Source organism: Capra hircus, unplaced genomic scaffold (genome assembly GCF_001704415.2).
Source record: "Capra hircus breed San Clemente unplaced genomic scaffold, ASM170441v1, whole genome shotgun sequence".
Classification (NCBI taxonomy): Eukaryota; Metazoa; Chordata; class Mammalia; order Artiodactyla; family Bovidae; genus Capra; species Capra hircus.
In genome coordinates this window covers 475,915-503,754 of record NW_017189851.1, presented here as the reverse complement: position 1 = coordinate 503,754, position 27,840 = coordinate 475,915, and the positions used below count along the sequence as shown (strand labels likewise).

The following is a 27,840-nucleotide window of genomic DNA, read 5'->3' as shown; positions in this document are numbered from 1 at the left end:
GCCGGCGCCTGGCCGCCTGGTCTGCGCTCCTCGGCGCGCCGGCGGGCCGGGTCTGCGTCCGTCCTTCTCTCCGCGCGCGGCCCGCGCGGCCGGTCCCGCCCGCTCGTGCGCGCCTTTGAGGGGGCGGCGCCGCGCGGCCGCAGGTAGGTGGGCCGGGGGCGGCGGCGCGCGATCCGGCGGAGGGCCGGGCGGGCCGGGCGCCCGGCTCCCCCAGGCAGCGCGGGCGGGCGGAGCGGGCAGGGGCGCGGCCGGAGTGCGCCGTGGGCGGCGCGTTGTCAGCGGCCGGTGGGACTCTGCGTTGCTGGGCAGGGCCGTGCTCGGCGTTCACCTGCCGCCCCAGGGTGTTAGTGTCAGGATGGGGCGGGCTTTCGGGTGGAGGACCTCCCACCCCAACACGCACACGCAGAGGAGTGGGTGCGGAGGGAGGTACGGGGGCCACCCTGGGGTGCGGAGCGGAAGGACCTACAGGCCGTGCCCCCTGGAGGAGCTTCGGCAGACGGGGGACAGGTGGACCCGCGGGGGGCCGCCCCGAAGGTGAGTGCAGGCCGGCGTCTGTGGGCGGCGGGTGGAGGGGGCGGGTGTGGAGCCTTGTGGGCGAAACCGCCCCCAGAGGGGTGAAGCGGGCGCGCCGTGCGGTGCCGACTACCGACTACCGGTGGACGTCCTGTTGCAAGGAGACTGGGGAGGGGGTAGCCCTCAGGCAGGCTCCGTGCATCCGATGGGAACCGCCCCTTCTCTGCTCTGTGCGTCTTTGGCCCGCTCAAACACGTGGCCCTTTGCGTGGTGACCTTGGAGTGAGTGATCAGAGCGGGCGGAATTAAAGCTGTCGGCGGGAGGGGCTGGATGGCTGTTGCCAGGGCGGGGGATGCAGGGAGGAGGCCTTTGGGGTGGGGGTGGCTGGCCTGCGAGTAGGGACAGGGGTCTGGACGGGGGTGGGGGGGGGCTGCAGGGCACACGGGTAACAGCTGCCGCGCTCTGGGGGTCTCATGACACCGAGCGCCTGACAGTGCAGGGTGGGGTGGGTGACGCGTCGTGGGTGCCTGGGGGTGCTGTGTGCTGGAGCAGGCCAGGGTGGCCTCAGGCCAGGGTCAGCTGCATCTTCACTTAGTGGTTGGCGTGTGGCCACAGACGAGTGAGTTCACTCAGCACCATGCCTCAGGCACGGCGAGAGGACCTCTCTTTGGGGTCTGTGTTCGCCGAGCATAGGGCCCCCGTGGCGATGCTGTTGTCAGCCTTCTCCTGAAGTTCCCTGACGGCCGACCAGGCTGCCCGAGGAAGCCCGGGGGACCCGACTTGGGCCCTCCTTCTCCTGGGTGGACGTGGCCGCTTCACACCCTGACCTTGAAGGGGCCAGGCGGTGTTTGCCTGCCTTCTTGGCCTCCCCGGTGGGCCTCCAGGCCCCTCGCACGGAGAGGTCCGGTGGGGCCCGGGGCCGGCCGCCCAGTGGCTATGGTGGGGCCTCCTTCCCACCTCTCCTGCCTTGTTTTTGGACAGGTTGTCTTGGATGGTGGCCTCCGGTTTTCGGTCCCGTTGGCTCTCCTGGGCTCTCCTGAGGCGGCCGTGGTCAGCTGCCCGCTCAGCGCGTGGCTGGAGCACCCTCTTCAGCCGCCTCTGCCTTGTGTCTGTTGCTTCTGCCTGCTCTCTGGGCCCCTCTCCTCGAGTCCTCTCTGGTTGGTGCGGCAGCTCCCGTCCGTTCCCAGCGGGCCTCGTCACCGGTGGCAGGGCCCTCGCTGTGCTGTCCGGGTGGCGGCCAGCTGTGCCACACACACGCCTGGCAGCAGATGTACGGAGCCTCTCCCGGGGTCGTGGACGCACCCCCAGCAGATCCCTGGATCGAGCGGTCCAGTGTGGGGACCCCGTGTGTGTACACGACTGTGGAGCAGACGAGCTCGGCGCGCGGTGCTGTCGCAGAGAGGGCCCCCGTACGTGCTCGGTTCGGCCCCAGGCACCTGCGATGGCGCGCCTTGGCTGCTGGACCGATTCCTGGCGCAGCTGGACAGTTACCCGACCTCCCACTTAGAGCACCGCTGGGACAGCCTCAGGCGCCTGGCGGACCGAGCCTGGGCGTGGGCAGCCCCCGGCCTCGATGGCGGGGGACGACCGTGGGCTTTATCCCCAGGGTCTTGAGGAGGTTCTTCAAGCCCCAGACGGCCCTGCCGAGTGCTGCGCTGCAATGCTCTGGGCCCTGTCTCCAGCCTCGAGCCGGCCACTGGTGGCCCCACAGCTGCCCGTGGTGAGAGTGCTCACTTAGGTTCTCAGAGGCCCGGCTTGCAACACGTGCCCAGGCCTGGCCCCACTGCTCTGGGCCTCTGCTGTTTCTAGTTCAACTCCATGTCCAGAAACACTCGCTCTGAGCAGCTGCTGGCCATGGAGGGCAGCCCAGGCCCATGGGGCCTCTTGCCTTGTCCAGCTCTGCACACAGTCCTGGTCCTGTGGGGCCAGCCGCCCCCAGCCAGGGCAGGCACCCCCAAAGCTTCACCTGCGTGTACAGGATCAGCCAAGCCCCTGCCCAGAGACCAGGTCCCTCTCACCCAGGATGTCCGGGAGTCACCATTAGGTTCCCCCCAGGGGGCGGTGAACACCACCAAGACCCCAGGAGAGCCCCCATTCTGTCTCCACCCCCGTCTGCAGCCCCCATCTGAGCACAGGCTGTGCAGGTGTGGCGGTGCCCCCAGTGAAGCGGCCTACGTGCCTCCGTCACAGTGGGGTGGCCCTGCTGGACGCCTGGTGTGGTTCCAGGTGGCGCCTGAGCGCTGGGCCCGCTGCTGGGCGGAAGGTGCGTGTGTTCGGGTTGTCTGGGCGCAGACAGCTCCCCGTGAGCCCTGCACCCGCCCCAGGGGGAGCTGCAGCGGCGTGGTGGTCCCTGCCCTGTCCCCCTCGTCCTCCGAGCCCCCGGACCTGGCGGGGGGCGCTGCTGGTGGGTGGACCGAGGTCCCCGGGTCACCCCCGTCGCCGCGGGCGGCCTGGCCCCCACCCCTTCAGTGCTGGGGTGCCCGGGCCTGCGCACAGCCCTTTTGGCTCCTGGTGTGGCGGCTGCTCTCACTGCTGCCCCAGGCTTTGCCCCACGCACCGGTCAGTCCTCGGGGCAGGGAGTCAGGGAGGCCGCCTGGAGGAAGTGGCTGTTCTCAGTCTTGGGGAGAAGCGGGAGGGCCTTGGTGGAGACGGGTGCCCCTGGGGCTCACAGGTGCCCCTGGGGTTCACAGCTGCCCGCCTGCCAGGTGGACCCTTGCCAAGTCTGGTCTCCTCGGCCCCACTGCCCTCCCCGGCTGTCCCGCCCACCGCGCCTCTGCCTCAGCCCGCATGCCCATGCTGTGACGGCCGCATCCCCGGCAGACAGCGAGCCCCGTGGCGGGGCCTCCGGCAGTCGGCCTGTGTCCCCGGCACACGGGGCAGGGCTGTTACGCGGGCGCGGGATCCCTGGCCGATCGTGAGTCTTGTCACTGGCGTCACAGGTGAGGCTCCTGCTTGGGCCGCGGGGCGTGCGAGGTCCGGCTGAAGGAGTTGGGGCTGAAGCAGGGGGCGCGGGGGCGCAGGGGAGCAGTGTGGCCCCGAGGACCGGCTTCCAGGCCGGCGGCCAGGGCAGGAGTGAGCCGCAGACTGGTTGTGAGGCTCGGGGCCAGGGTGGGGGTCCTGGTAACGCGCGCTGAGGCACCTCGGGCGGGTCAGCACAGACGGGTGGAGGGCCGGCTCCTGTGGGCGGCTGGGCCAGCGCTTCAGGGCCCTGTGGGTCTTAGAGTTCTGAAGAAGACGGAGGAAGGATCCGGTCGAAACCTAAGTGCAGCTGATAAGGCATTCTAGGAAACATGAATAACCCGCTGGTTAAACGTTTTGAGTAAAATGGACGGGCATCATCTCGCCCTCTACCGTGACGGAAAAGCCTCTGGCTGCACGTGTGTTAGCTCACGGCACAGACACCTCGTGAGCAGAACAGCTTCGAGTCTGCAGGCGGGGGAGCCTGCTGTTCGGTCCCTCAGTCGTGTCCGACTCTTGTGACGCCCTGGACTGTGCCCCCCAGGCTCCTCTGTCGGTGGGATTTCCCAGGCAGCAGTACTGGAGTGGGTGGCCACTTCCATCGTTTCCTGCTCCAGGGGACCTTCCTGGCGCGGGGCTTGGACCCACGTCCCCTGCACTGCGGCGGATTCCTAGCCACCGAGCCCCTGGGAAGCCTGGCAGGAGGAGGCTGACACAGCAAAGCAAGCACGCAGGCGGGGAGTGAGTGTCGTCTCGTCTCTGATCGGACGGAGGAGGCTGGATGTTCCGCCCCGCCTGGTCACACTGCGACCCCCGGCTCTCCTCTGTCCAGCCCGGTCAGCCGTAGCCTGGCCTGCTGTGGGTTGGGAGGGCAGCAGGCCGCTGGCCTGGCCTTTCCGATGGGCATGGGCTTGGTGGCGCGGCTGTTCTGTCGACACCCGACGTGGATTGCGTGGTCTTGCATCCCGGCCACCTCGAGGTGCCGGTGTGAGTGTCCCTCCGGCATCGCCCCGTGTGCTGCCTGCTCAGCCCCCGATGGCGGTCAGGACGTCTCCCTGTACCCTCCCTGCCCTTCCTTCACGTGACTCGGGTCGCCTGGCCTGCAAGGCACCCTCGCCAGCCCCTTCCCACCCTTCTGGTTCGGTCTCCGCGTCACGGGCCTGCCCCTCCCTGTCCCCCTGCGTGTCTGAGTAGCACTGGCCCGGCCAGCAGCAGGGGTGAGCCTGCACCCCAACACCTGCCCACGCGGGAGCAGCCTGCTCGGGCCACCAAGGGGCCCCGAGTGGGCACGCCCTTTACCCCCACAGATGTGGGCCCTTCCAAGTTCCCTGGAGCTTCCTGGTGCCAGCCCGTGGGTGTCGGCTGCATCCCAGGCCCTGCAGAGTGCCGTGAGGCAGTGTGGTCAGCCCTGGGCCGCTGTGCCGTGGGGGGCGGACCTCCTGGTGGGAGTGGGGCCCAGAGGCCTGTGCCCGGGAATGGGCCCACGTCCTGGGCAACAGGGGGCTTTTCCACGCCCGCACCGGGGACACACAGGCTGGCGGCCCATGGCTAGCTGGGGTCCCACCCTGCCCTCAAGTGTGCCGGCAGCCAGCCGAGCACACCCGCGTGGCCTGCCTTCCTGCCGTGTCTGACTCCTGGGGCAGCGGCCCCTCACCCTGGCGCTTCCTCCTGGACCATCCCGCCGTCCCAAGGGATCCGATGGGCAGCTGCACGCGCACGCTGCCAGTCGGCCCTTGCGGCTCGTGTGGGTAAGACCACTCCACGGAGCACGCGGGGAGTGGGCCGTGCTGCGGCGGGCCGCTGGGCCGTCAGGCTACTCCTGAGCACCCTCCCCACACACAGCCACGCCAGGCTGGGAGGCAGGGTGGTGGGTCGGGGACGGGGTGCAGGTTGGGGCCCCTGGGTGCCTAGTTCCTGCCCCCCCCCCCCCGATCCCTGAAGCCGCCTGGGGCACTGGCCTGGCCCCCACCCCGTTGCGGCCCTGAGCTGCCTGGCTGAGCCCCTCCCAGGCCTGTGTCTTTGAAGCCACGGATACTGACAGAGGCTCCAGTGAATCCAAGGTCGCCCGGCAGGCGCTGACAGACGGCCGGCCACGATACTATTTCTGATTTAATAAGCAAATGGGGCCGGCCCTCGGTAATAATTAGGGCTAATTACTGAGGAGGTGTTGACAGACTGGCTGAGAGGAAAACAAACTACCTTTATCCCGGAGCTTAGAGTCGGGTTTCGCGGCGCTATCTGCCCTCCGAAAGGAGACGCTTCAATCACTCACCGAGGCTTCAAAGGGGCAGGGGCCCGGCGGGGAGGGCTGTGACGTGAGCCTTTGACTCCACAGCCAGCCGCACATCCCAGAGACGCTCCTTTGTGCAGTTGGGGTTCCAGGCAGACCCGCCATTGCACCAGCCCGGGCCGGGGCTCCACGGGCGCGACGGGCAGCCAAGGACCTCCCGGGTGGGCAGGGAGGCTGGCGCGTGTCCTGGGCCCAGGGAGCGAGCTGCAGGGACCCAGCCGGGCTCTGCCCTGAACCCTGGACCAAGGCTTCCCCGCAGCGTCGTTGGCAGGCCCGGCCTCCCTGGCTGCTCGGGGCGGGGCCGCCCCCGACCAGTGAGCCAGCGCCGTGGACAGGACGCTGATGCATGGGCCTCAGCAACAGGAGCGCCGTGGCGTGTTGTGGGCTCCCGCAGACCTCCCCGCAGCTCTGAGCCGGGGGTGGTGGGCAGACCCCCTGTCCAGCCAGGACGGGTGTGACACGGCTTCCGGGAGCCAGTCCTGGCTCAGGCCTTGCCGTGGTCCAGGCTGATCGGGACAGTGAGGATGGCGGCCTGTACAGGTGCGGCCCGCAAGGCCGGGGGACGGGTCTCGGTTCCTCCCCGCCTGTAGGACCGCAGGACGTACCTCAGGGCATGCCACCTGCAGGACCACAGGAAATGCCTCGGGGCATGCCCGCCGGCAGGGCCATGTCCCATGAGGGAGGCCTGTTGCTTCCCGACTCCCCTCTGTTCGGGAGGAGCCGCGAGCGTGCTGACAAAGGTTCCCAGGCAGCTGTTAGCTGAGTGCGAACTAGCTTCTGTGGGGCAGCTACTGATGGATCTAAGTCTCAGTTCAGTTCAGTCGCTCAGTTGTGTCCGACTCTTTGCGACGCCATGGACGCCACGTCTCCCTGCCCATCACCAACTCCTGGAGTCCACCCAAACCCATGTGCATCGGGTCGGTGATGCCATCCAGCCATCTCATGTCTCTTCTCTGTCGCCCCCTTCTCCTCCTGCCCCCAACCCCTCCCAGCATCAGGGTCTTTTCCAACGAGTCAGCTCTTTGCATCAGGTGGCCAAAGTACTGGAGCTTCACTTCAGCATCAGTCCTTCCAATGAACACCCAGGACTGATCTCCTTTAGGATGGACTGGTTGGATCTCCTTGCAGTCCAAAGGACTCTCAAGAGTCTTCTCCAAAACCACAGTTCAAACGCATCAATTCTTTGGCGCTCAGCTTTCTTTATGGTCCAACTCTCACATCCATACATGACCACTGGAAAAACCATAGCCTTGACTAGATGGACCTTTGTTGGCAAACTAATGTCTCTGCTTTTTAATATGCATTTCATGCTGCAGTCACCATCTGTAGTGATTTTGGAGCCCCAAAAAAATAAAGTCAGCCACTGTTTCCATTGTTTCCCCATCTATTTGCCATGAAGTGATGGGACCAGATGCCATGATCTTACTTTTCTGAATGTTGAGCTTTAAGCCAGCTTTTTCACTCTCGACTTTCACTTTCATCAAGAGACTCTTTAGTTCTTCACTTTCTGCCATAAGGGTGGTGCCATCTGCATATCTGAGGTTATTGATACTTTTCCTGGCAATCTTGATTCCAGCTTGTGTTTCTTCCAGTCCAGCGTTTCTCATGATGTACTCTGCATATAAGTTAAATAAGCAGGGTGACAATATACAGCCTTGACGCACTCCTTTTCCTATTTAGAACCAGTCTGTTGTTCCATGGCCAGTTCTAACTCTTGCTTCCTGACCTGCATACAGATTTCTCAAGAGGCAGGTCAGGTGGTCTGGTATTCCCATCTCTTTCCGAATTGTCCCCAGCTTATTGTGATCCACACAGTCAAAGGCTTTGGCATAGTCAATAAACAGAAATAGATGCTTTTCTGGAACTTCCTGGCTTTTTCCATGATCCAGCGGATATTGGCAATTTGATCTCTGGTTCCTCTGCCTTTTCTAAAACCAGCTTGAACATCGGGAAGTTCACGGTTCATGTACTGCTGAAGCCTGGCTTGGAGAATTTTGAGCATTACTAGCATGTGAGATGAGTGCAATTGTGCAGTAGTTTGAGCATTCTTTGGCATTGCCTTTCTTTGGGATTGGAATGAAAACTGACCTTTTCCAGTCCTGTGGCCACTGCTGAGTTTTCCAAATTTGCTGGCATATTGAGTGGAGCACTTTGACAGCATCATCTTTCAGGATTTGAAACAGCTCCACTGGAATTCCATCACCTCCACTAGCTTTGTTCGTAGTGATGCTTTCTAAGGCCCACTTGACTTCACATTCCAGGATGTGTGGCTCTAGGTGAGTGATCACACCATCGTGATTATCCGGGTCGTGAAGATCTTTTTTGTACAGTTCTGTGTATTCTTGCCACCTCTTCTTAATATCTTCTGCTTCTGTTAGGTCCAGACCATTTCTGTCCTTTATCGAGCCCATCTTTGCATGAAATGTTCCCTTGGTGTCTCTAATTTTCTTGAAGAGATCTCTAGTCTTTCCCGTTCTGTTGTTTTCCTCTATTTCTTTGCACTGATCGCTGAGGAAGGCTTTCTTATCTCTTCTTGCTATTCTTTGGAACTCTGCATTCAGATGCTTATATCTTTCCTTTTCTCCTTTGCTTTTCGCTTCTCTTCTTTTCACAGCTGTTTGTAAGGCCTCCCCAGACAGCCATTTTGCTTTTTCGCATTTCTTTTCCATGGGGATGGTCTTGATCCCTGTCTTCTGTACAATGTCACGAACCTCATTCCATAGTTCATCAGGCACTCTATCTATCAGATCTAGGCCCTTAAATCTATTTCTCACTTCCACTATATAATCCCTATAATAAAGGATCTGATTTAGGTCATACCTGAATGGTCTAGTGGTTTTCCTCACATTCTTCAATTGAAGTCTGAATTTGGCAATAAGGAGTTCATGATCTAAGCCACAGTCAGCTCCTGGTCTTGCTTTTGCTGACTGTATAGAGCTTCTCCATCTTTGGCTGCAAAGAATATAATCAATCTGATTTCGGTGTTGACCATCTGGTGATGTCCATGTGTAGAGTCTTCTCTTGTGTTGTTGGAAGAGGGTGTTTGCTATGACCAGGGCGTTCTCTTGGCAAAACTGTACTAGCCTTTGCCCTGCTTCATTCTGTACTCCAAGGCCAAATTTGCCTGTTACTCCAGGTGTTTCTTGACTTCCAACTTTTGCATTCCAGTCCCCTAGAATGAAAAGGATGTCTTTTTGGGGTGTTTGTTCTAGAAGGTTTTGTAGATCTTCATAGAACTGTTCAAGTTCAGCTTCTTCAGCGTTACTGGTTGGGGCATAGACTTGCATTACTGTGATACTGAATGGTTTGCCTTGTAAACGAACAGAGATCATCCTGTTGTTCTTGAGATCGCATCCAGGTACTGCGTTTCGGACTGTTTTGTTGACTGTGATGACTAGTCCATTGCTTCTGCGGGATTCCTGCCCGCAGTCGTTATAATGGTCACCTGAGTTAAGTTCACCCATTCCAGTCCATTTAGGGTCTAAGTCTATTAGGGCAAAAATAGGGTGGGAAATCACTTTAAATAGGAAAAGCACTTAAAAACTGGCAGTGAGTCTGTTTAAAAGTCACCTTAACTGGAGTGAGAAATTGGATCTAAAACCAGAAAATGTAGGTAGGAAGCTGGGTTTTCAAAATATCTTGGTGGTAAGTCACTTGAGAAGCAGTCCCCAAATACTCCCTGAGCCACGTTGTTTGGAGATCGGCCTCCTTGGGGATGGCAGGAGGGTGCTCACCCCCGGTTGGCGCGGCCGTCCCGTGCAGGATGAGCGACCTCATGCGCTGTGGCCCCCGAGTCCTGGGCTTATTCCAGTCGTTGCGTCCGTGGGGGCTCCTGTGGGCTGTGGCACCCGAGACAGTTCTGAGCAAGTGCCCTCAGCTGGGACTTGCCACCTGTGTTCCTCAGGACAGGCCTGGGGTTTGGGTTTCGGGGAGCAGGACCTCCCACATAAACGGCCATCGCACGTACCCAGGGAACGTCTGTCCACACGGGCCCCGTCTCCCCAGAGGAAGGCAGCCTCTGGGGCGGGGTCTGGCCCGCCTCCTCGCGGGTCTCTGCCCGCTGGCCCATATCTTCAGCTGTTTTTTCATCACCGTGGCCTCAGGCTGATCCTTGTGACACATGCTTGCGGGGAGTTCCAACACACAGGCAGAAAGCCCCTCAGGCCCCTCCCCTGCGCGCACCCCCGATCCTGACCCCCGAGCCCTGGCACCCGCTGTTTCCAGCATGCGCAGTGCACCAGGCCGTGCAGAGTGTAGGCTGGTCCTTGCTCCCATTCCCCGGGGATGCGTCCACAGCGTTGCGCTCAGTCCTGGGTTCCCGCACTGTTGCTCGGGGAGGGTGACTGTTCCGTCAGCTTGCGTTTGAGAGATGCTGTGAGCAGAGCCGACCGCTCAGGCACGGTTTCGTTTCTGCAGAGCCGATGTCCTGCGGTCGCAGCGCTGGCGACGCGCCTCTGCTGCTCCGGCCCAGGGCCTCGCAGCTGGCTGTGGGCCTGCGTGCGGCTCCATCCTTGCAGCGGCTCTGCCGGCCTCCCCTGAGCCATGGCGCCTTTGCTTGCATTTCCCCACGGCTAAGGGCGCTGAGCTGCATGTCCCCATCTGCGCGTCTTACGGGCGAAGTGTCTGCCCGTATCGTTGGCTTCGGTGCTGCTCAGTGGTTTTAAATGACACTGACGTGCAGTGAAGGAGAAGACTGGGTGAGTTCCAGCACCTGTGTGAGCCTCGCCGCCCCTGAGACACACAGGCCCCGGAGACACGCGCACGTCGTCCTGGGGGAGTGCCAGGGCCTCCTCCCGACCCCCGGCCTCACACAGCCTCCTGCTCCCCTCACCAGCCCGCCCCAGGTGCCCTCAGCTGCTTGCTGTGGCCGCTGGGTGTCTTGCCCTTTCTACAGTTCCGGCTAAACAGCGTCACGGTGTCCCCTCTCCTCCACCAGCCGCTTTTCCGCGAGCTTGAGGCTGACCCGTGGGGAGCCTGGTCAGCCCTGCTTTGTTGGGGCGTAGGGGCCATCACTGTGTGTTCGGCCTCCGTGGGTGTGAGGACCATCCCCGGTGGGGGGCCTTTTTCTAGAGGCCAAACTGTATTCTGAAGTGACTGGACCAGTATGCTCCTAGGAGAGTTCCCCCACTTCACATGCGTCCCAGCGGCCGGCGGCGTGGCCTGTCTTTAGCACTGGCCGCTCCCATGAGCCTGCAGGGCACGTGGCTGCGTCTGTCCCTTGATTCCCCTGAAGCACAGGGCCGGTGAGGCTGTTCTCATGTCCTGATTGGCCACTTCGTATATTCTGTTTTTAGGTTCACACACGCACAGATTTATCTGAGTTTACTAGTTGCCCGCACCAGCTCTTAGCTGCAGCCTGTGTGACCTAGTTCCCTGACCAGGGATCAAACCTGGGCCCCTGCACCGGGACTGTGATGGCTCGGCCACAGGGCTGCCAGGGAAGCCCCGGGAGCCTGTCAGGGAAGCCCCGGGAGCCTGTCTCCTGGGAACTTCCCTTCGTCCATTTCAGGGGTTCACCTTTGCCCACGGAGTACAATCATAAAAGCCGCTTGAAGCCCGTATCTGATGTTCCCGGCTTCAGAACCGTCAAGGTTGGCATCTGTAAATTGTCGTTTCCTGCGAGAATTGATCTCATTTCCTGGTTCTGTGTGTCGTACCCTGGACATACTCTGGACGGACTGTTATGTTGGGTCCCCTGGAGAACGTTAAGTGTCATGTCAGCAGGCCATCACCCCCCGTCAGACGGCCTCGCCCCCTGCACGGACCGCAGCTTTCCGCTCGTTAGTCCGTCTCCAGAGCTTCCAATGCTCTGCTTTGGGCCGTGCACCAGCCACTCTGGGGTCAGCCTGAGCCCTGGGCAGCGTTCAGAGGTCCCAGCTCAGGTGTTGACGCTGGCGCTGCTGTGGGTCTGTCCCACCCCGCACAGCTCAGAGGTGAGCACGGGCTTTCCGGGGTTCATTCCATGACCGCCTGTCTGTCTGTAGCCCTCTGCTCTCTGCCGTTTGTCTCACACACAGGGTCCGGCAGGGCGCTTTCTGTGCAGTCCCTCTGGCCACAAAGTTGGGACAACCCTCAGAGCCACTTCTCCCGCGAAGCTCCCTGTCCGGGGCCACGCCTGGGGCAGGGCCGAGAGAGGGGAGAAGCAGACGCCATCCCAGACTCCATCGGGGACTCAGACCCAGACTCCAGAACCCTGGGTCCTGGTGGCTGTATGACGCTCTCTCTGTGCCGCGTGGTACGCTTTTAGCTCAGTCCAGGATTCAGACTTTTCCCTGCGCTGAACTTAGTTCCTCTCCAAGTCTTAGCCACCCCTGCCTCACAGCCCTGCAGCCCGACCCAGCCTGAGGGCAGTGCCCCAGGACGCAAACACAAGCAGGAAGCTCGTCCCCACTCAGCTCAGCTCTCCAAGTTCCTGCCTGCCTCCAAAGTCTGTCTGCCGCCCTTCACTTCTCCATTTCTGTTTTGCCTGGAGGTTTTCTCTACAGTCGCCGGAGAGAGAGGCGAGAGGCAGCATCGAGCCCGCTCCATCCGGGCCAGAACCAGCGCCGCTGGGGCGGCATCGGTCCCGGGCGGGAGCGACTCTGCTCACCTGTCTCGGCGTGCGCGTTGCCCGCTCCTGTCTTTTACCCAGCTTTCTGCCTGGCATTCAGCTCTCCCTTCATCTTGAAGACTGCCGCGTGTTTTAAAGATGCTTTAGGTTTTCAGCTCTTTTGATGTGTAACAGGTAAACGATTCCTGGTTGAGTCTTTTATCTTCTTAGTTGGGGCTGTGATGGAACTTTCTCTGATGGGTTGCTGTTTGTGTCCATGGAGCCTGTTGAGTTCTCACTGCTGGTTTTCTTTGCTGCTACTGTGCTGAAGTTCCCTTTGAATGTTTGAGTCTGTTTTATCCCTTTTTATCTTGGACTCTCGATGTAAACCAGGACCTCATTGAGGCCCACATGCGGTCAGTGTGCTCTTCTCTCTGAATTCAGAAGAGCTGCCCTGTCATTTCCCTGGACCTTGACCTCTGTCCTGAGTCTGAGCTGAATGCCCTCTGTGGGCCCCTGTGGGTGCGTCGGGAGGTTCCTGCAGGCCTGGGTGGACGGGCTCCTCCCGCCGCCCCTGGGAGGTGGTGGATGGGGTCCTGCCCTCTCCTGTCCCCCTGGAGGTGGTGGATGGGGAGCCTGTCCTTGCGTGTCCCCCATGACGAAGCGTCTCTGCTGCAGCCCCAGCTCACCCCCTGCCCCCAGCAGCCTCTCCTCGCCCGGCTCTCTCTGGATCTGAGCGGGCCACGCTCCGTGTAGCTCAGGCCGTCTCGGGCCTCAGAGCCGCGCGGCGTTGTCTGCCCCAACCCTGCCCTCTGCTCGGTCCCTCCACACCTGTGGCCCCTGCAGGGCCCCTGTTGACGGGGGCCTGCCCCGGGCACTTCGAGTGGACCGCCGAGGCCTGGTGTCGGGGGTCCTCGGGAATGACTCTCAGGCTGCGGTTTGGGCCTGAGGTGGCTGAGAGCTGCGGGGCAACGTGAGGCAGCTGTGGGCGCAGCTCCAGCTCCAACTCCGCCTGATGGTCCCACCTGCTCCTGTGAGATGACCTGCCCCCAAGCGCCCTGGGCCCTGTCCGTGGGCCAGGACACCAGGCTGCGGCTGACCCCTCCTGCCCCATACTGTGCCCGCACGGGGTGGGAGTGGGGGCCCCGCGGAAGGCCAGGACCCCTGCACAGCGTCAGCCCCTCGGCTGCCTCGCCTGGGGGCCTCCGGGGCCCAGTGTCACAGTGCTGGAAGAGCCGTCAGATTCTCCCTTTTTAATTTTTGAAGGAATGTGTCTCGCAGACCCAGGCCTATGCTTTGTGGATTAGCTGTCGGACTCCTCTGCTTGCCGAAGGGGAGAGTGACAGGCCAGGGTCGAGGCCGCCGGGTGGCCGTGTGCTCACCGCTCAGGGCGGCCCCCTGCCAGGAGATGGGGTGATGTGATTATTCTCAATTAGATTAATAAAGAATAATTAGGCGTCATAAATCAAGTCATCACGGGTATTGTCATGGGAAAAATATGTAGCTAGAATTAATTAGTTTTCGAATAAAGCGTTTACTTTAATCGCCTGAAACGATGGAGCCCTTAATTGCTGAGGCTTTGTCTTGGCCTGAGCATCCAACAACGTGACGGGTTTGTTCCCCGCGTCCTTCCGCCGGGAAGCGGTTGGCGGGGGGCCTGATTCACCCGCTGGAGCCAGCCCCGTGCAGGTTCTGGAAACTCCCGTCAGGCCGCGGGCGACGGCGAGCGCAGGCTGGGCCTCTGCGGCGCTGCGTGTGCCTGGGGCCTGCACTGTGGGCGCCGTCAGCCCTGCCCCATGGCACTGACGGCTGTGTGCAGACTTGGGGGGACTGTCCCGGGGCCCAGCAGGACGGCCCCTCGGCCGCACCGGACTCTGCTCCCTGCCGTGCCCTCAACCTGGCTCAGGACCTGCAGGCAGACGGGAGGCCGTGGCTTGGCCTCCAGCAGGACTGGGGCAGGGTGGTCAGAGGGGCTCAGAGGGGCCCCGGCAGCCCCTCCTCTGGGGGGCCCACAGGCCTTGCTCACGAGACATGTGCTCTGTAAGAGCAGCCCCCCCGGGCGGTGGCAGGATACCAGGCCCGCGTCTTGCCCGCACACCGTGGGAGCCGCTGCTCCGCCCCTGGGTGGCGGGGTGCAGGGTCCAGGCTGGACAAGGCCATTGGCTGGCTCGTTGCTGGGGCGGGGGGTGGGGGGCCGAGCCCACAGCCCCATGAGGACCAGGCCCGCATGCCTCTGACTGCGCGGGGAGGGCTGGGCAGGAGGGGCCCCCTGAGGGACATGGAGGGCAGGGTGGGGGCTCCAGGCAAGGGGGCCTGTCGGCCGGGAGCCGTCCCAAGGAGCCCGCGGTCATGTAGGCCCCCCTCCTTCCACAGGCAAGCGCATGGCGGCCCCCGCGCCCGACCCGCAGTTCACTCTGCGCGGTGCCGGCTCGGCCGTGTGTGCGCTGCACTTCTGCAGTGGAGCCCAGGGACGCCCGCTGCTCCTCTCGGGGTGAGTGCCCCGCCCGGGCAGCCAGGAGGAGGTGTGGGAAGGGCCCAGGCTGCCGCCCCCTCGGCTGCCCCGCAAGCACGTAGGGCACCTCTCCCAGCATCCGCTCCCCAGAGGAGAGCTGCCCCAGGCCACCGCCCTGCCTGGAAGCGGGTCGTGTCTCCTGGGCGCGTGTGGCCAGCCGTCCCCTGCGAGTTCTTGGCTGGAGCGCCTGCTCACCGGCCAAGTGGTGCCCCCTGGCACCCACCCCACACCCAGGCCTGAATCCAGCCCACCCCCCAACCCCCAGGCCTGACTGCAGGCGCCCCACAACCCCCGGGCCTGACTGCGGGCGCCCCCCCGACTTGACTCCAGACTGCCCCCCAGGCCTGACTGTAGCCTGGCTTCAGCCCCCGACCCCCCCAGGTCTGGCGGCAGCCCACCCTGGCTCTGAGCCTGAACGCAGCCGCCCCCGCCCCAAGGCCGGCCCTGACCGCACCCCGGCCCTGACCGTGCCCCGGCCCTGACCGTGCTGTCTGAACAGGTCGCTGCGTGGGCTGGTGCACATCTGGAACCTGGAGACACGGAGGCCGCTCGCCGCCCTGGACGGCCACGGGGGCCAGTGTGTGACCTGGCTGCACACGCTACCCCGGGGCCCCCAGCTCCTCAGGTGGGCCGTGGTGGTGCTGACCTGGGGCGGGGAGGCCGCAGTGGGCCTGGCCTGTGTGTCCCAGGAGGGGCTGGGGGCTGGCGGCAGGGCAGGGGCCTGCGGAGGTGATGGGACAAGCCCCAGCTAGGCCGTCGGCCAAGAGGCGGCCAGAGGGCGCTGGGGGGTGCAGGGCACGCTGGGGGCCTCCGCCTTCCCCTGGAGACAGGCACGGTGCAGGCAGGATGGGGACCCCGCTGCCAGAGTGCCTGCTGTCTGGGGGCTCTCTGCCCATGTCCAGGGGTCTCACCCCCAGATAGCTGAGACGTCAGAGGGCTTTTCCGGGCACTCTCTGCCCCGGAACTCCCAGACAGGGCAGCTCTGGGGCTCTGGACTTGAAGCCTGGGCACTGGAGCACCATGGAGGCTGGTCCCCAGAAAACAAGGCCTCTAGGCCCCAGGGGCCTTCAAAGCACTTTTGTGCTGGACACAAGCCTCCCGTGAGCCCTGGGGCGGCTGAGGCTGGCCGAGTCTGGGGGCCGCGCCCTGGCCGTGTGCTCCTTTAGTCCCCGCAAGACCTCGACCCGTCCCCCGAGCTGCAGAGACTCACCCCTTGCACATGGGCCTCGCTCTCTCCATGATGGTTGGAGTAGGGGCTGTGTCCGAGGGCCCAGCTGAGCCACCCCAGCCTTCCTCCCAGGTGTTGAGTGGAGGTGTAGGCCTTTCCGGGCCCCCTGCTCCCCCAAGCACCCTGGGCTGTCCTGGGGGAGCCCCCACGGGAGGCGGGCCCCTTGGAGAGCCAGCCTGCGGACGCATGTGGGGCAGTCGTGGGGGTGCTGGCGTGCATGCGTGACAGCTGGCCGCGGAGCCCTGCTGGGGAGGACACAGCACACAGGTGCTTGAGGGGCCAGGTGTGCGCTGCTCCAGTGGCGGCCGGGGCCCAGCTGTGTTTGCAAGTCCAGCCTCCTACATGGCCCTTGAAGGGAAGGTGCCCTTTCATGTCGGGCTGGAGGACAAAGCTGGGGCCCCACAGACCCCCCGGCCCGGCCTGCACACCCAAGCCTGCACCTGTGCCCGTGGGCGGGCCCTTCCTCCTGCTCTGGACCCCCGGGGTCCTCAGGTCGGACTGCTGAGGCAAGCCTTCGGGAGGAGCCCCTCCGCATCCATGCCTCGTCCCCCAGGGGCGTGTGCACAGTCCCCCTCCTCCTGGGTTCCTCGGACGGGAGACCCGAGGGCCAGCGAGGGGCCGCTGCAGGGACACAGGCTTGAGCTGTCTGAGGGCCCAGCCTTTCTGGGCGTCAATGCCAGGCGGTGCGCGGGGTCCTCGGTGTCTGCCCCCCGTCTGCCGTGGACCCCAAGCTGGCACGTTGGGGCCGCAGGTGTGAGTGTGGCCCTTGTCAGCGCAGGAGCCGGGGCCCTCCCTGGGAGGGGTCCCCTGCCGCCCCGTGGCCTCCACCGGGAGGGTCACAGCCCGCCGCCTCCTTTTCCGGCAGCCAAGGCCGCGACCTGCAGCTGTGCGTGTGGGACCTGGCGGAAGGCAGGAGCGCCGTGGTGGACGCCATGCGCCTGGAGAGCGTGGGCTTCTGCAGGGCCTCCATCCTGGCCGAGGGCCCGCAGCGCTGGATGCTGGCTGTGCCCGGGAGGGGCAACGATGAGGTGAGTGAGCCCCAGGCGGCTCTGGGGTCTCCGAGCAGCTGTGGCCTGGTCGCCTGGGTGGCCCTGGTGGTGGGCTCGGGCAGGGGGCCCAGGTAGGCTGGGGTCTTCGGGAGGCCCTCAGGGCGTCAGGAGCAGGCAGGCCCCGTGCGGTCCAGGTGGGCCTCAGAGCCGGGCCAGCAGGGGAGGCGGCCTTTCAGAGTCAGAACTGAGTGCCGACGTGAGGCCTTGGGCAGGGCTGGGACGCTGCTGGGGGACACACACCAGGGTGGCGACCGCAGGACAGGGGACGTCAGAGAGCAGGGCCCCAGGGTCACTGTCGGGGGGCGCAGGCTGAGCAGGGCTGGGTCAGCGAGGCCTGGGGGCGGGGCCTCGGGGGCAGGGCCCTTGGGGGACTGGTCAACTGGGCCTGGGGGTGGCACCCCCTCCGTCCCCCACCTTGTCCCTGCTCCCTGAGGGCCAATTGGCAGGCAGGGCTGGGCGGGCACTCGAGCCCTGCACCCAGGAAGTTTGGCCAGCGCCCAAGAGGAGCCGCGAATCTCAGAGCAGACCCAGCTCATAAATAACGAGGCGGGACAGGCGTCTGTTTGTTCGCCGAGGCGCTGAAATCTCCAATTAGGAGCTACGTGTGCTTTTGTTGCCAATTTGCCAAAAACCTGTTACGAGTTTTATTAATGTGAAGAGAGAGGGCTCCATGGTCTCCCGCGGCAGCAGCGAGACAGTGCTGAGCCTCCTCTGTGCCTGCCCTTCCCGAGCAGGCGGCGGGGTCTGGGCCCGGGGCTGGGCGCCTCCTGGGAGCGGGCCGTTCCCTGTGTTCCCGCCTGGACTCAGGCCGCGGGCCCGGGGGCGCCCTATGTGCCCAGGATGTGACCCCGCCCCGCCTGCCCAGCCGTCTGGGTGGCCATGCTTGCCTAAACCAGACATCCTTCTGGAAGCAGAAAGTGCCCTCGGACAGGCGGGAGCAGCGGTGCATAGGAGGTGCCCCTGCACCTCTGACCACAGGGACCACAGCCAAGTGCTCTCACACCAGCACCGTCCCTGCCCCAGCCAGTCCCCCGCCCCAGCCAGTCCCCCTGAAATGCAGGCGCTAGGCCCCCGGGCCCTGCCCTTGGCTGGGGTGAGCCTGGGCGCCTGAGGCCTGGGGGGCCTCTCCCGAGAGGCCTCCGCGCCCTCCTGGTCTGCCCACTCACTTTCGGGCCACACCCTGGGCCTCTGCGTCCTCCCAGCGCCCTTTGTCCTGCTGGCGCCTCTCCTGAGCCTCGTGGCTGCCGTGGGGGTGTCTCGCATTTCTAGCTCGTGGCGGGGCGGCCCTCTCACGGCTCAGGTCCTTTTCCGCGTCTTTGGAGCAGTGAGAACAAGGTGTGCGGGGCAGAAGCTAGCCCTGCAGGCACGATGGTGTGGGGGGCGTCACGTGTGGTGTTGGTGAGAGCGTCTCCCCCCGCACCACACCTCGGCACCTCTGGTTCACCGGAGTCCCTCCCGGGGGTCCTGCGTTCCCAGCAGGCGTCCGTCCTCTTGATGCCGCAGACCGTCTACACCACGGCCTCGCCGTTTGGAGACCCCTGCGGGCACACTGCCCATGGTGCCTCGCCCGCAGGGAGGCCACCAGTCAGGGCACCCAGGAGGGTCTGTGCTGGCCTGGGCGACTCTGAGCACAGGCTACACGCGGGCGGAGCAGCGGGCACTGGGCCCAGGACAGCCCGGAGGCTCCAGGCCGTCCTCATATGAGGCCCAGCCGGGCGGGGGCACCAGGAGGGCAGGAGCGCCAGGCGCTGAGTCAGCATGTAGGGCCGAGCCGCCCGCCCAGCTGGGAGGTCAACACGAGGGAGGCCCCAGGCACAATGCCCTCGAGGGCCCCGCGGGTCACCAGGGAGTGACGCATGCATCCTGCTCGGCCTGGGATCCAGGGGGTCGTGCGGAGGCGCAGACAGGCCCGCAGCGCTGAGCTGAGCCTTGGGCCTCCTGTGTGTGCAGCCCAGACCCGCCTGTTTTCTTACCGTCAGGTCCAAATTCTGGAGCTGCCGTCCAAGACGTTGGTGAGCTGCCTGAAGCCCGAGGCGGGGGCCAGGCTGGGCATGCCCATGTGCCTGCAGCTCTGGCAGGTAAGGCCCTGTGCCCGGCCACGCCCCAGCCACGCCCCCGGGCGTGAGTCATGCCCGTTGGGGACGGTGCTCCTGGTCCCCCTCCTCCTCTGCCTTGCCATGCCCAGCCTGCCCAGCTCCTGCTGTGAGGACGCCTGCAGACCCCGCGGGCGGTGGGGGTCGGCAGCCACCTCCTGGGGAGCCACGTGCTGCCCTCTGGTCTGCATGGGCTAGTGGGGGCGGTGCTGGCCCACTGTGGAAGCCCCGTGGCCTCCGATCGCTGGACGAGCTGCTCAGCCCTCCAGCCCGTGGGGGACTCAGCGCTGTCCAGCGGCCGTGTCCTCCTCACTCAGCCGATCTGCTGACCACACGCGGGCAGGAGGCATCTCCGAGGCTGCGGCAGGGGTGGGGGCGGCCTCGGTCACCGCGGCATCTCTGCTCTGGTGGCAGCGAGTGGACAGCCCAGGGCACACACTCCAGGGTCCAGGTGGTGTCCTTGCTGTCGCAGACGCCGCGGGGAGCGGGCCACTTACTGGGGCCGCTGGGACCAGGGGAGCCGTCCAGCCCTGCAGTTAAGACACGGCCCCGCGTGGTGAATGGGCCTGTGCGCCCCACTCCTGGCCCTGCCTCACACTCGCTGCCCCCGCAGCTTCTGAACTGAGAGCAGCCCTCGGGGGCGTGGGGAGCTGTGGGCCCTGAGATTCTCCTGGACAGCGAGGCTGTGGGTGCCGGGCTGGCGGGGGGACGGGGGTGCTCACAGGCCCCAGAGGGGACGCAGCACATCCGCTCACTCTCCCTGGAGACGCTGTTAGCGTCGTTGCCTAATCATGTAAGAATTCCATCAGAACCGCGTGTAGAAACAGGATGTACGAACTCGTCAAGGTAACCGGCACGGCTGACAGGACCCGCTGAGCTGCGCTGGCTGGTGCGGATCCAGCCCAGAGCCCCTGGCTCGGAGTCGGCCCTGGACGCCCCTCCAGGCCTGGGCCTCAGACTGCCTGCTGCTGACGGGTCCAGGGGTGGCGGGGCCCCTGACCAGTCAGTCAGAGGCCTTGTCCAGCTCCTGAGAACGGACGGCCTGTGTTGTGAGGAGGAGGGTCACGTGGGAGGTCAGGGCTCACGCACACCCGACCTGGAAGCTGGCCCTCCAACGCCCGCCGTCTGGCCAACAGGCTCCCCAGGAACCCTGAGGTGCTGGGGCCCCTGTGGCCAGCACACCCAGGGGCTGGCGGGGATGCTGAGCGAGTGGGGTGGGCCTGCCCGCGCGGTCTTCGGGCGGCGGGGACCCTGTGTGCGGCTGGGGTCCTGGGGGCCTCAGCACAGGGGGGTGGGCCCTGGGCCGGGAGCTCTGACTGGTGCCCCCACCACCACGTGGGGCCTGGACAGGTCAGCAGCGTGCAGCCCTCACTCAGCCGGGCACCCCGGCCCAGGCGCGGGGCGGCCCTCAGTGCAGGGGGAGCGTGCAGGCGGGGGCGGCGGGGTCCCAGGGCAGAGCCCCCGAGGGGCGGACCCAGGCCCAGCCATCCTCACGGCCGCTTCCTCGGACTTTCCTCCTGTCTCTTCTGGGTGCTCCTGTGGGCATCGGAAAACCAGGTGCACGGGTCCTTCCGTCCCTCCAGACCCCGGGTGGGCCTGTGCGGGGCTCCCCACCCCCTTCGGTCCCTGGCACCCTCATCTCGCCTGCGGTGCAGCCCTGGGCCCGCGGGAGGGCCGTCTCCAGCACGGCCCAGGCTGCATCCAGCGCCAGCCTCCCTCCTTGGGGCTGCGGCAACCCCGGGCCAGGCCCCCGCTGGCCTTCCAGGGCCCAGGGCAGCCGCTGAGCCCTTGGTCAGGGAAGTCCCGCAGCCCAGCTGAGGGGCGGGCATTCTCAGTCACTGCTGAGACCCGGGAGCTCGGCCAGCGGTCCCGGGGCAGCCACCAGGCGCCGGGCACCCACTCCCGGTTGGTGCCAGGCTGGCCTGGGGTCCATACGCCCCCACCCCCACCCCCCACGGCCGCTGTGCAGCCTCTGACCCACACCCTCATCCATCACACGGCGGGCGGGGCGCTGACTCCGCGGGCCTGGCGGTCGGAGGCGGGGGGCTCACGGCGACGTTGACAAACTGCAGAAGGTTCATTTTTCATGGAGACAGAGCTCGCGATTTTCTTTGGCCGGCTTGCCAGACAGGTGGCCGGCCCCGCCCAGGGGTGGGCGCGCATGTCAGCGGTGGGAAGGAGCCGGAAGGCCGGTGTGCCCCTCGTCCCCCGGCACTGGCCCAGACTGCGTGTCGGGCGCCTGAGTCCAGCGGGGCGGCCGGCCCGTCCCCAGCCCCTTCTCCACTGGTGCTGATGCCCCGCTGTCCCCGCAGGCCGAGTCCAGCCCCCGCCCGCTGCTCCTGGCCGGTTACGAGGATGGCTCGCTGGCCCTGTGGGACGTCTCCATGCGGAAGCTGTGCAGCCGCGCTGCCTGCCACTCGGAGCCCGTCATGGGCCTGGCCTTGGACCCGCGGAGGGCCAGGGGCGTGTCGGGCTCCGCAGAGAAGGCGCTGGCCGTCTGGAGCCTGGAGGGACAGCAGGCACTGCAGGTCAGCGGGCCAGGCCGAGGGTCCATCCATCCTGCTCTGCGCCGGCGGTCTGATGGGCTGAAACAATATTTAGGCATGAAAAGGACTTGGTGCAGGCCCCCGGCTAATTAATCATCGGGGCCGGCTCGGGCAGGCGGCGGGCGAGGGGCCGCGCTCCTGAGCCGCGCACAGGGCTTGGGTTTCTCTTGGGCTGTGGCCGACAGCGGTCACGTCTCGTCCATCTAGGGGAAAGGCATGTGGGATCCGGGCTGTGCAATCCAGTTTGAAAACTCAGAGGAATTTGGTCAGTAAGGAACTGATTAATCAAAAAAAAAAACCCAACCGTACGTGGAGAAATCCCCTGGTGAGGCGCCTGTAGCATTCTGCACGCTGCCCGGGGGGGTGGGGGCCTCAGGGCAATGTGACCGGAGCCTCGCCCGCCCTCCACGGCCGCTCAGCCCCGGGGAGCACGTCTGGGTGCCAGTGCCCAGCCCTGCGGGGAGCCTGGGTGCACACTGGCTTCTGGGGGGGCGGGAGCCCCGGTTAGCCAGGAAGCCTCAGGAGGCTGAGACCTGTCCACGGCCGGCTCTGAGGGCCCGGGTGTGGGGACGCAGGGCCCCGGGGGAGCCACGTGGACACTGGCTGCACCCTCTTGGGCTGTGTGTCCTGGGCTTCCTCGCAGACTGGAGGCCACAGAGGAGGGGGTCTCAGATCCTCCACAGGGGGGCCTCGCCCAGGAGCCCAGACCCCCACGGCCAGAGCAGGCCCTGCGCTCGGGGAGGCGGGCCCGGCAGAGGTGGAGACAGGCCTCCTGCCTGCAGGCGTTGCTGCCCCCGGGGCAGGGCTGCCAGGGTGGCGCCCCAGGTAAGAGCGGAGGCCAAGGCTGGCCTCCAGCGGCTGGAGGGGCACCGGCTTCCAGAAAAGCGCCCCCTCGGGAGGCCTGCTCTGGAAGCAGAGCGAGTGGCCGTGGCCGCGGGTGGTGCCTGAGCCGGGCCCCGTGTCCCCAGGGACAGGGTGGCGCCCCTGCAGCCCTGCCTCTGTCATGCTCACGGACCAGCACAGCGGCTGCCCAGCCTGTGTCCCGGCGAGCCCTCGGCCCTGTGCCGTGGGGCAGACCGCCTCCCCACAGGGACTCTGCTGTGGGGTGCGGATTCTCCAGTCACCAAGGCCTTGGGGTCCCGGCCACGGGCGGTGGGAGCCGACACCCCAGAGGTGGGCGGGGCTGTGCCGCGGTCATCGCTCACCGAGGGCGGAGGGCCCGCCAGGTGGATATGAGGGTGCCCTCCGCCTCTGCTCCTGCCTGGTGGGGCCGAGGCAGCCCCCCCAACGCCATGGGGTGCTGCTCCCCTCCGGGTGTCCCCTGGACTTCAACCCAAGTGGCCGAGGTCTGGGGACCAGGCCGCTCCCCGGAGGGCCCCACCCACTGCGGCGGCCCCAGGCCCCGCCCCTCCCGCTGTCTTGGCCCAGGTCGGCCTGACCTGTGCTGCGTTGTGGGGGGAACAGACACAGAAACTTAAGCCTTAGAGTGCGTGCGGCACGTGCAGCGCAGAACCGAGGGGACCCCCAAGGAGAGGGAAGCAGGGGGCTGCTGGGCCTCGCGCAGTGCTGTCCCAGGGGCGCACCTCCGCCCGGCCACTTGCTGCTGCGTCTCCAGAGCCGCCGGTCCCAGAGGCCTCGGGGGCCTGGGCACACTGGTGTCCACGGGCGAGTCGCGGGCCCTCGGTGTCGCCCTAGAGCCACATGAACAGAGATGTGCCTCATCTCGCCTCCTGGCCAGGGCTCTAACGAGCCCAAATCAATCTCCCCGCGGGCAGGCGGGCGGGCCAGCGCTGCGGACGCAGCTGGGGCTCTGCGCGGAGCGGAGCAAGGTAATGGGAACCAGATGGGCCCAGCGCATTCCTGGCACCTGAGGTCACGCGCCGAGCGAGCCCTGTTGGCCGGGTCCTTCCCCAGGGTCCTGGTCCGGGTGGGCTCAGCGAGGCTCATGGTGCCTGGGCCCTGGGTCACCCTCACCAGGGCGCTGGGTGCCCACCTGCCTGGGAGTCCCAGCTCTGCCCCTCAAGGCGGGCTCTGGGCCGCGGCCGCCCTCAGACAGGTGGTATGCAGACCGCCCTGCCTCCTTCCTCGGGCAGGGCCACAGCCTTGAAGAGCCTGATTTACGCCACCCAGGCGGCTCTCCCACCATGCCCGGGCTGGTCGGCCAAGCGTTCCCTCGCCCTGCTGCTGGCCGCAGCCCACCCACCTACTCCCCGACCCTGCTGGGGGCGCCCTGCCGAAGCTGGCAGCAGGATGCACAGGCCGGGGGGCGGGAGATGCTGCCCACACATCCAAGGACAGGGCCCTGCCCCCTTGACCATCCCCGGTGCCGGCAGGAAGGATAGCCCGTCTCTTCGAGCCCGGGCATTCCCAGCTTCCAGGAGGAGGAGGAAGGTCCCCCCTTCGCCCCGGGTCCCTCCCAGGCAGTGACGTTGGCCTGGACGCACCCTGCCCCGCAGGGACCCCCCCCCCCGGTCCCCACTGTTAACAGCCCCCCAAAGCAGGCCACGTGGGTTCCAGTGAACCCACGGCTCGGATCCCAGGGCTGGGGCTCCCGGGAGAGGCAGGGGCAGGTCCTTGCCTATGACCTGCTCCACGGGGCCTTGCATTTGGAGCAGAGGAGCGGCTGCTCTGGTGCTGGGGCACGGAGCCCTGAGCCTCAGTTCCTGGGCAAGAGGGGCAGAGGGCGTGGGGCACACAGGGCTGCTGGTCACCGTGGACAGGGAGGAGGAGGGGCGTCCCGGACGGCGGGGGCGGGCCGTCCAGGGCTGGAATGTCCTAGGGGCGCGTCAGGAGTCGATCTAAGGAGCTGCCTGACGTCTCCCTGCCTCTCTGATCACAGGTGCGTGGGACCCACGAGCTCACCAACCCCGGCATCGCCGACCTCAAGATCCGGCCAGACAGCAAGATCCTGGCCACTGCGGGCTGGGACCACCGTGTCCGTGTGTTCCAGTGGCGGACAATGAGGCCGCTGGCCGTGCTGGCCTTCCACAGTGCCACCGTCCACTGCGTGGCCTTCGACGCCACGGGCCTGCTGGCCGCAGGCTCTGGGGACCAGCGCATCAGCGTCTGGTCGCTGTACCCGCCCACGTGACTCAGCACGGAGGCTTGTGGGCAGAGGCGTGGGTCCTGGGCCCCCCGGGTCACTCAGGCCCCCTCCTGCCGAGGACCCATTCCCCATGACGCAGCGCATGTGGGCCCTGGTGGCTGATGTTTACGGTGTAACCAGGCTGGATACGGGGCGCCTGACATCTAGGCGAGAGGCCACCCCGCACGCCTGACAATAAACTTGTTTGCAGGCCTGCAGCTTTGAGGTGTGAGCTCTCCCAGGCGACCCCTGCTTCCCTGGGGCGTCAGAGCCAGGGCCATCCCCTGGCACATGGCCGGCCACATAGCACGGCAGGGGGAGCGGTCCCAGGCTCCAACCCCCCGCAGACAGCCAGGGCTGAGAGCGTGCCCCAGCGAGAGGATGTCAGTGGGGGTGTGGGGAGGGGGCCAGGCCCGCAGCAGGGTCCCAGGAGGAGGGCTCAGCCCAGGAGTGAGGCTGAGGTGGCCACCACGCATGGGGCACGGCGGCTGAGCCGGGCGGACGGGGACCGGGGCAGCTTCTGACCCTCCTCGCTGGGCTGCGGGCTGGGAGGAAGGAGGCCCTGGCCCTGAGGTGGGGGCTGTGGGGGCCCCGGCAGAGCCCAGGCCACAGGCCCTTGGTTCCACGGGCTCTTTCGTGAAGGAGCCCCCGGCGCCTGGCCAGGGAGGAGTCCCCGCTTTGGCTGTGGCCTTGGAGGCCTCCCCGAGGGGCCCAGGACCCCTGCTCTGCACTGCGCTTTACCCGGCGGGTCCGAGAGGGTGGGCCCGCGGTGGCTGCGCTCCAGGGGAGCCGCCGGGCCTTCAGCATCTGGAGCCCACGTGTGCGTCCAGGTGGCAGGATGCGCGCTGCGAGGGCAGGGCCCTGCCGGAGGGTCTGGCCTCCAGGTCCAGCACGGGGCCAGGGGACGGCAAGCTTCGGCCAGTGGGGTGAGGCAGGGACGCGAGTGCAGTTGACATGCCAGCACCGCATGGGGCGTCAGCAGGATGGCCCAGGGGGTTGGGGGCTTCACGTGAGACCAGCCCCCACCCCCAGAGGACGCAGCTCCTTGCAGCCCTGAGGGGCACCCGCATCCTTGGAGAGCTCTGTGGTTAGATACTGGTGAGCGCTGTTGCTGAACTTGCAGCCAGCGGCGTGTTGGGGAATTCTGGGCTATCACAGCCGTAAGCTGATTTATGAGCAGAGGTGGGGTGTGACGGCACGGGGAGTTATCACTGCACAACATCCAGCTGATCAGTCTGGAGAATAAACAGCTGACATTGTTTTCATTTGGAAATTTCAAGCGTAGATCAAAGTGAAGGGGAAAAGCACGGAGCCAGCGCCTGGCTTCAGCGAGAGGCCTTGGCCTTCAGGTGTCAGGCCAGCTCTGGAGTCCATCCGGGGGTCGTGGGGAAGCCAAGGCCACGGGCCTTCCCTGGGCCTCGACATGCCTCTCAGCTCAGTGCCTTGGAGGAGGACAGCAGGAGGTGGTTAGGGGGGTGACGGCCCCCAGGCTGCACGCTGAGCTCAGGGATGGGAGGAGGGGCTGGGGGAACACGGGGTGAGGTCGAGCGGGCCCGGCCCAGGGCGGGGGCAGGTGGAAAGCCGCGGGGCACCCGGCGCAGCCCCCAGCCCCTCTGCCCTGTCTCTCCCGGCGTCCAGCGCCACCTCTCCCAGCCTGGGTATGGACACGGTGCCCAGCCATCCATGCCACTGTGGCCCTCATCTGGCCCGGGCCCTATGGAGGAGGGACCCCCACGGGGCGCGTCCCTGTCTGCCTGTCCATCCCTCGTGGTGGATGTGCCCCCTGAGGCCCCCTCCCGCCCGGCCTGGCCGTGTGCAGCCCTGAGCACTGGGCCTGGCCCTCCCGGGCCTGTCCTGGCCCCGCTCTCCCCGGAGCACGGCTACCCCCCATCCTGGCGGACGCTGCTGTCTTCTGGGCACGTGCTGTGCTCGAGCGCAGAAACTCTCCGAGGACACCGTGGGGCTGGAGGTGCCACTCCGCCCACCCACCTCCCCTGGCCCGGCCCCGAGGGTCCAGGGTGGGAGCCCCACACAGGGGAAGACGCTGGGCGGGCCAGGAGGGGGCGGGGTCAGCAGGACCCCCTGCTCCCAGGGTCAGGGTCAGGGGTCGGCACAGGCTCTGTGATGTTTCAGCGACCTTTCTGGTGGTCTCGGGGCCTTTCTCAGGGTCCCCCCAGGCCTGCCCCACAGGCGCCTTCTGCTCCAGAGCCCGCAGAACTGTCCAGGCTCGGGCTCTCGGAGGGGCCCTCTCCTGGGGGTCCTGAGCCCACACCCCGCTAGAGCCCACAGCTGGATGGCCTGCCTCATGGCGTGTCTGGGCCCCTGGGCACTGGAGGGCTTGGGGCGGGGGGCCGGGTAGACCCGGCCTGGGGGCACACAGCCAAGAGGGGAGCTCCCACAGGAGGGACATGCGCCCATCCAGCTGCGTGCCAGCTGCATGCCAGGCAGGCCACGGGGCTCAGGACGTCGGGCCACACTGTGAGCTGACCCCGACCCTGTGCCCCCAAGATTCCTGTGCCCGCGGCGGGCTGGCCTCCAGCCTCCTAGGGTGACAACCACCAGGCGTCTCCAAACACGAAACTACCCTGGGAAACACCGCTGGTTTGCAGACACACGAGGCCTGACTTGGGGCTTCCCAGGTGGCGCAGTGGTAAAGAACCCGCCTGCCGATGCGGGAGACGCAGGCTCGATCCCTGGGTCGGGAAGATCCCCTGGAGGAGGGCACGGCCACCCATCCCAGTGTTCTTGCCTGGAGTCCCACGGACTGAGGAGCCTGCCGGGCTGCAGACCATGAGGTCGCGGGAGAGTCGGGCACGACAGCGTGCACGCGTGCGGGGGCTGACGACCAATTCGAGAGGAGTAACGCGGTTTCCATAGACTGCGGGTGACCCAGGGGTTATAGATCGTCAAACATACACAGACACACTTAAAAGTCACTGCCATCTTGGCTGGTGTTCGGCGCATGGCTCGGCAGCATCGGGGACCCACACGGGGTCCTGCAGCGGTCAGCACGCACGGCTCCGGAGCTTTCCGTCTC

The 27,840-nt window shown here is 65.8% G+C and overlaps 1 protein-coding gene across 6 annotated transcripts; it reads left to right on the top strand.

Annotated features, from left to right (window-relative positions):
- Nucleotides 1–25,021, top strand: GNB1L (G protein subunit beta 1 like). Of its 6 annotated transcripts, XM_018044842.1 has the most exons (8): nucleotides 2,001–2,233; nucleotides 2,632–2,776; nucleotides 14,664–14,781; nucleotides 15,302–15,427; nucleotides 16,896–17,058; nucleotides 19,059–19,157; nucleotides 21,485–21,700; nucleotides 24,558–25,021. In XM_018044842.1, the coding sequence occupies exons 1-8, from the start codon at nucleotides 2,087–2,089 to the stop codon at nucleotides 24,807–24,809; spliced, it is 1,266 nt and encodes a 421-aa protein (XP_017900331.1). In that variant the 5' UTR covers nucleotides 2,001–2,086; the 3' UTR covers nucleotides 24,810–25,021. The 6 variants fall into 6 exon arrangements, with proteins under 6 accessions (XP_017900334.1, XP_017900335.1, XP_017900331.1 ...); XM_018044845.1 differs by lacking the exons at nucleotides 2,001–2,233; nucleotides 2,632–2,776 and adding an exon at nucleotides 1–143; XM_018044846.1 differs by lacking the exons at nucleotides 2,001–2,233; nucleotides 2,632–2,776 and adding an exon at nucleotides 516–534.
- Nucleotides 25,022–27,840: the final 2,819 nt, after the last annotated feature.

Coding starts and splice junctions, on each gene's coding strand:
- GNB1L (XM_018044841.1), top strand. CDS start 2,332: ATGTCCAGAAACACTCGCTCTGAGCAGCTGCTGGCCATGGAGGGCAGC. Junction 2,777..14,663: donor GGCCCGCTGCTGGGCGGAAG/GTGCGTGTGTTC, acceptor CTCCTTCCACAG/GCAAGCGCATGGCGGCCCCC. Junction 15,428..16,895: donor CGGGGCCCCCAGCTCCTCAG/GTGGGCCGTGGT, acceptor CTTTTCCGGCAG/CCAAGGCCGCGACCTGCAGC.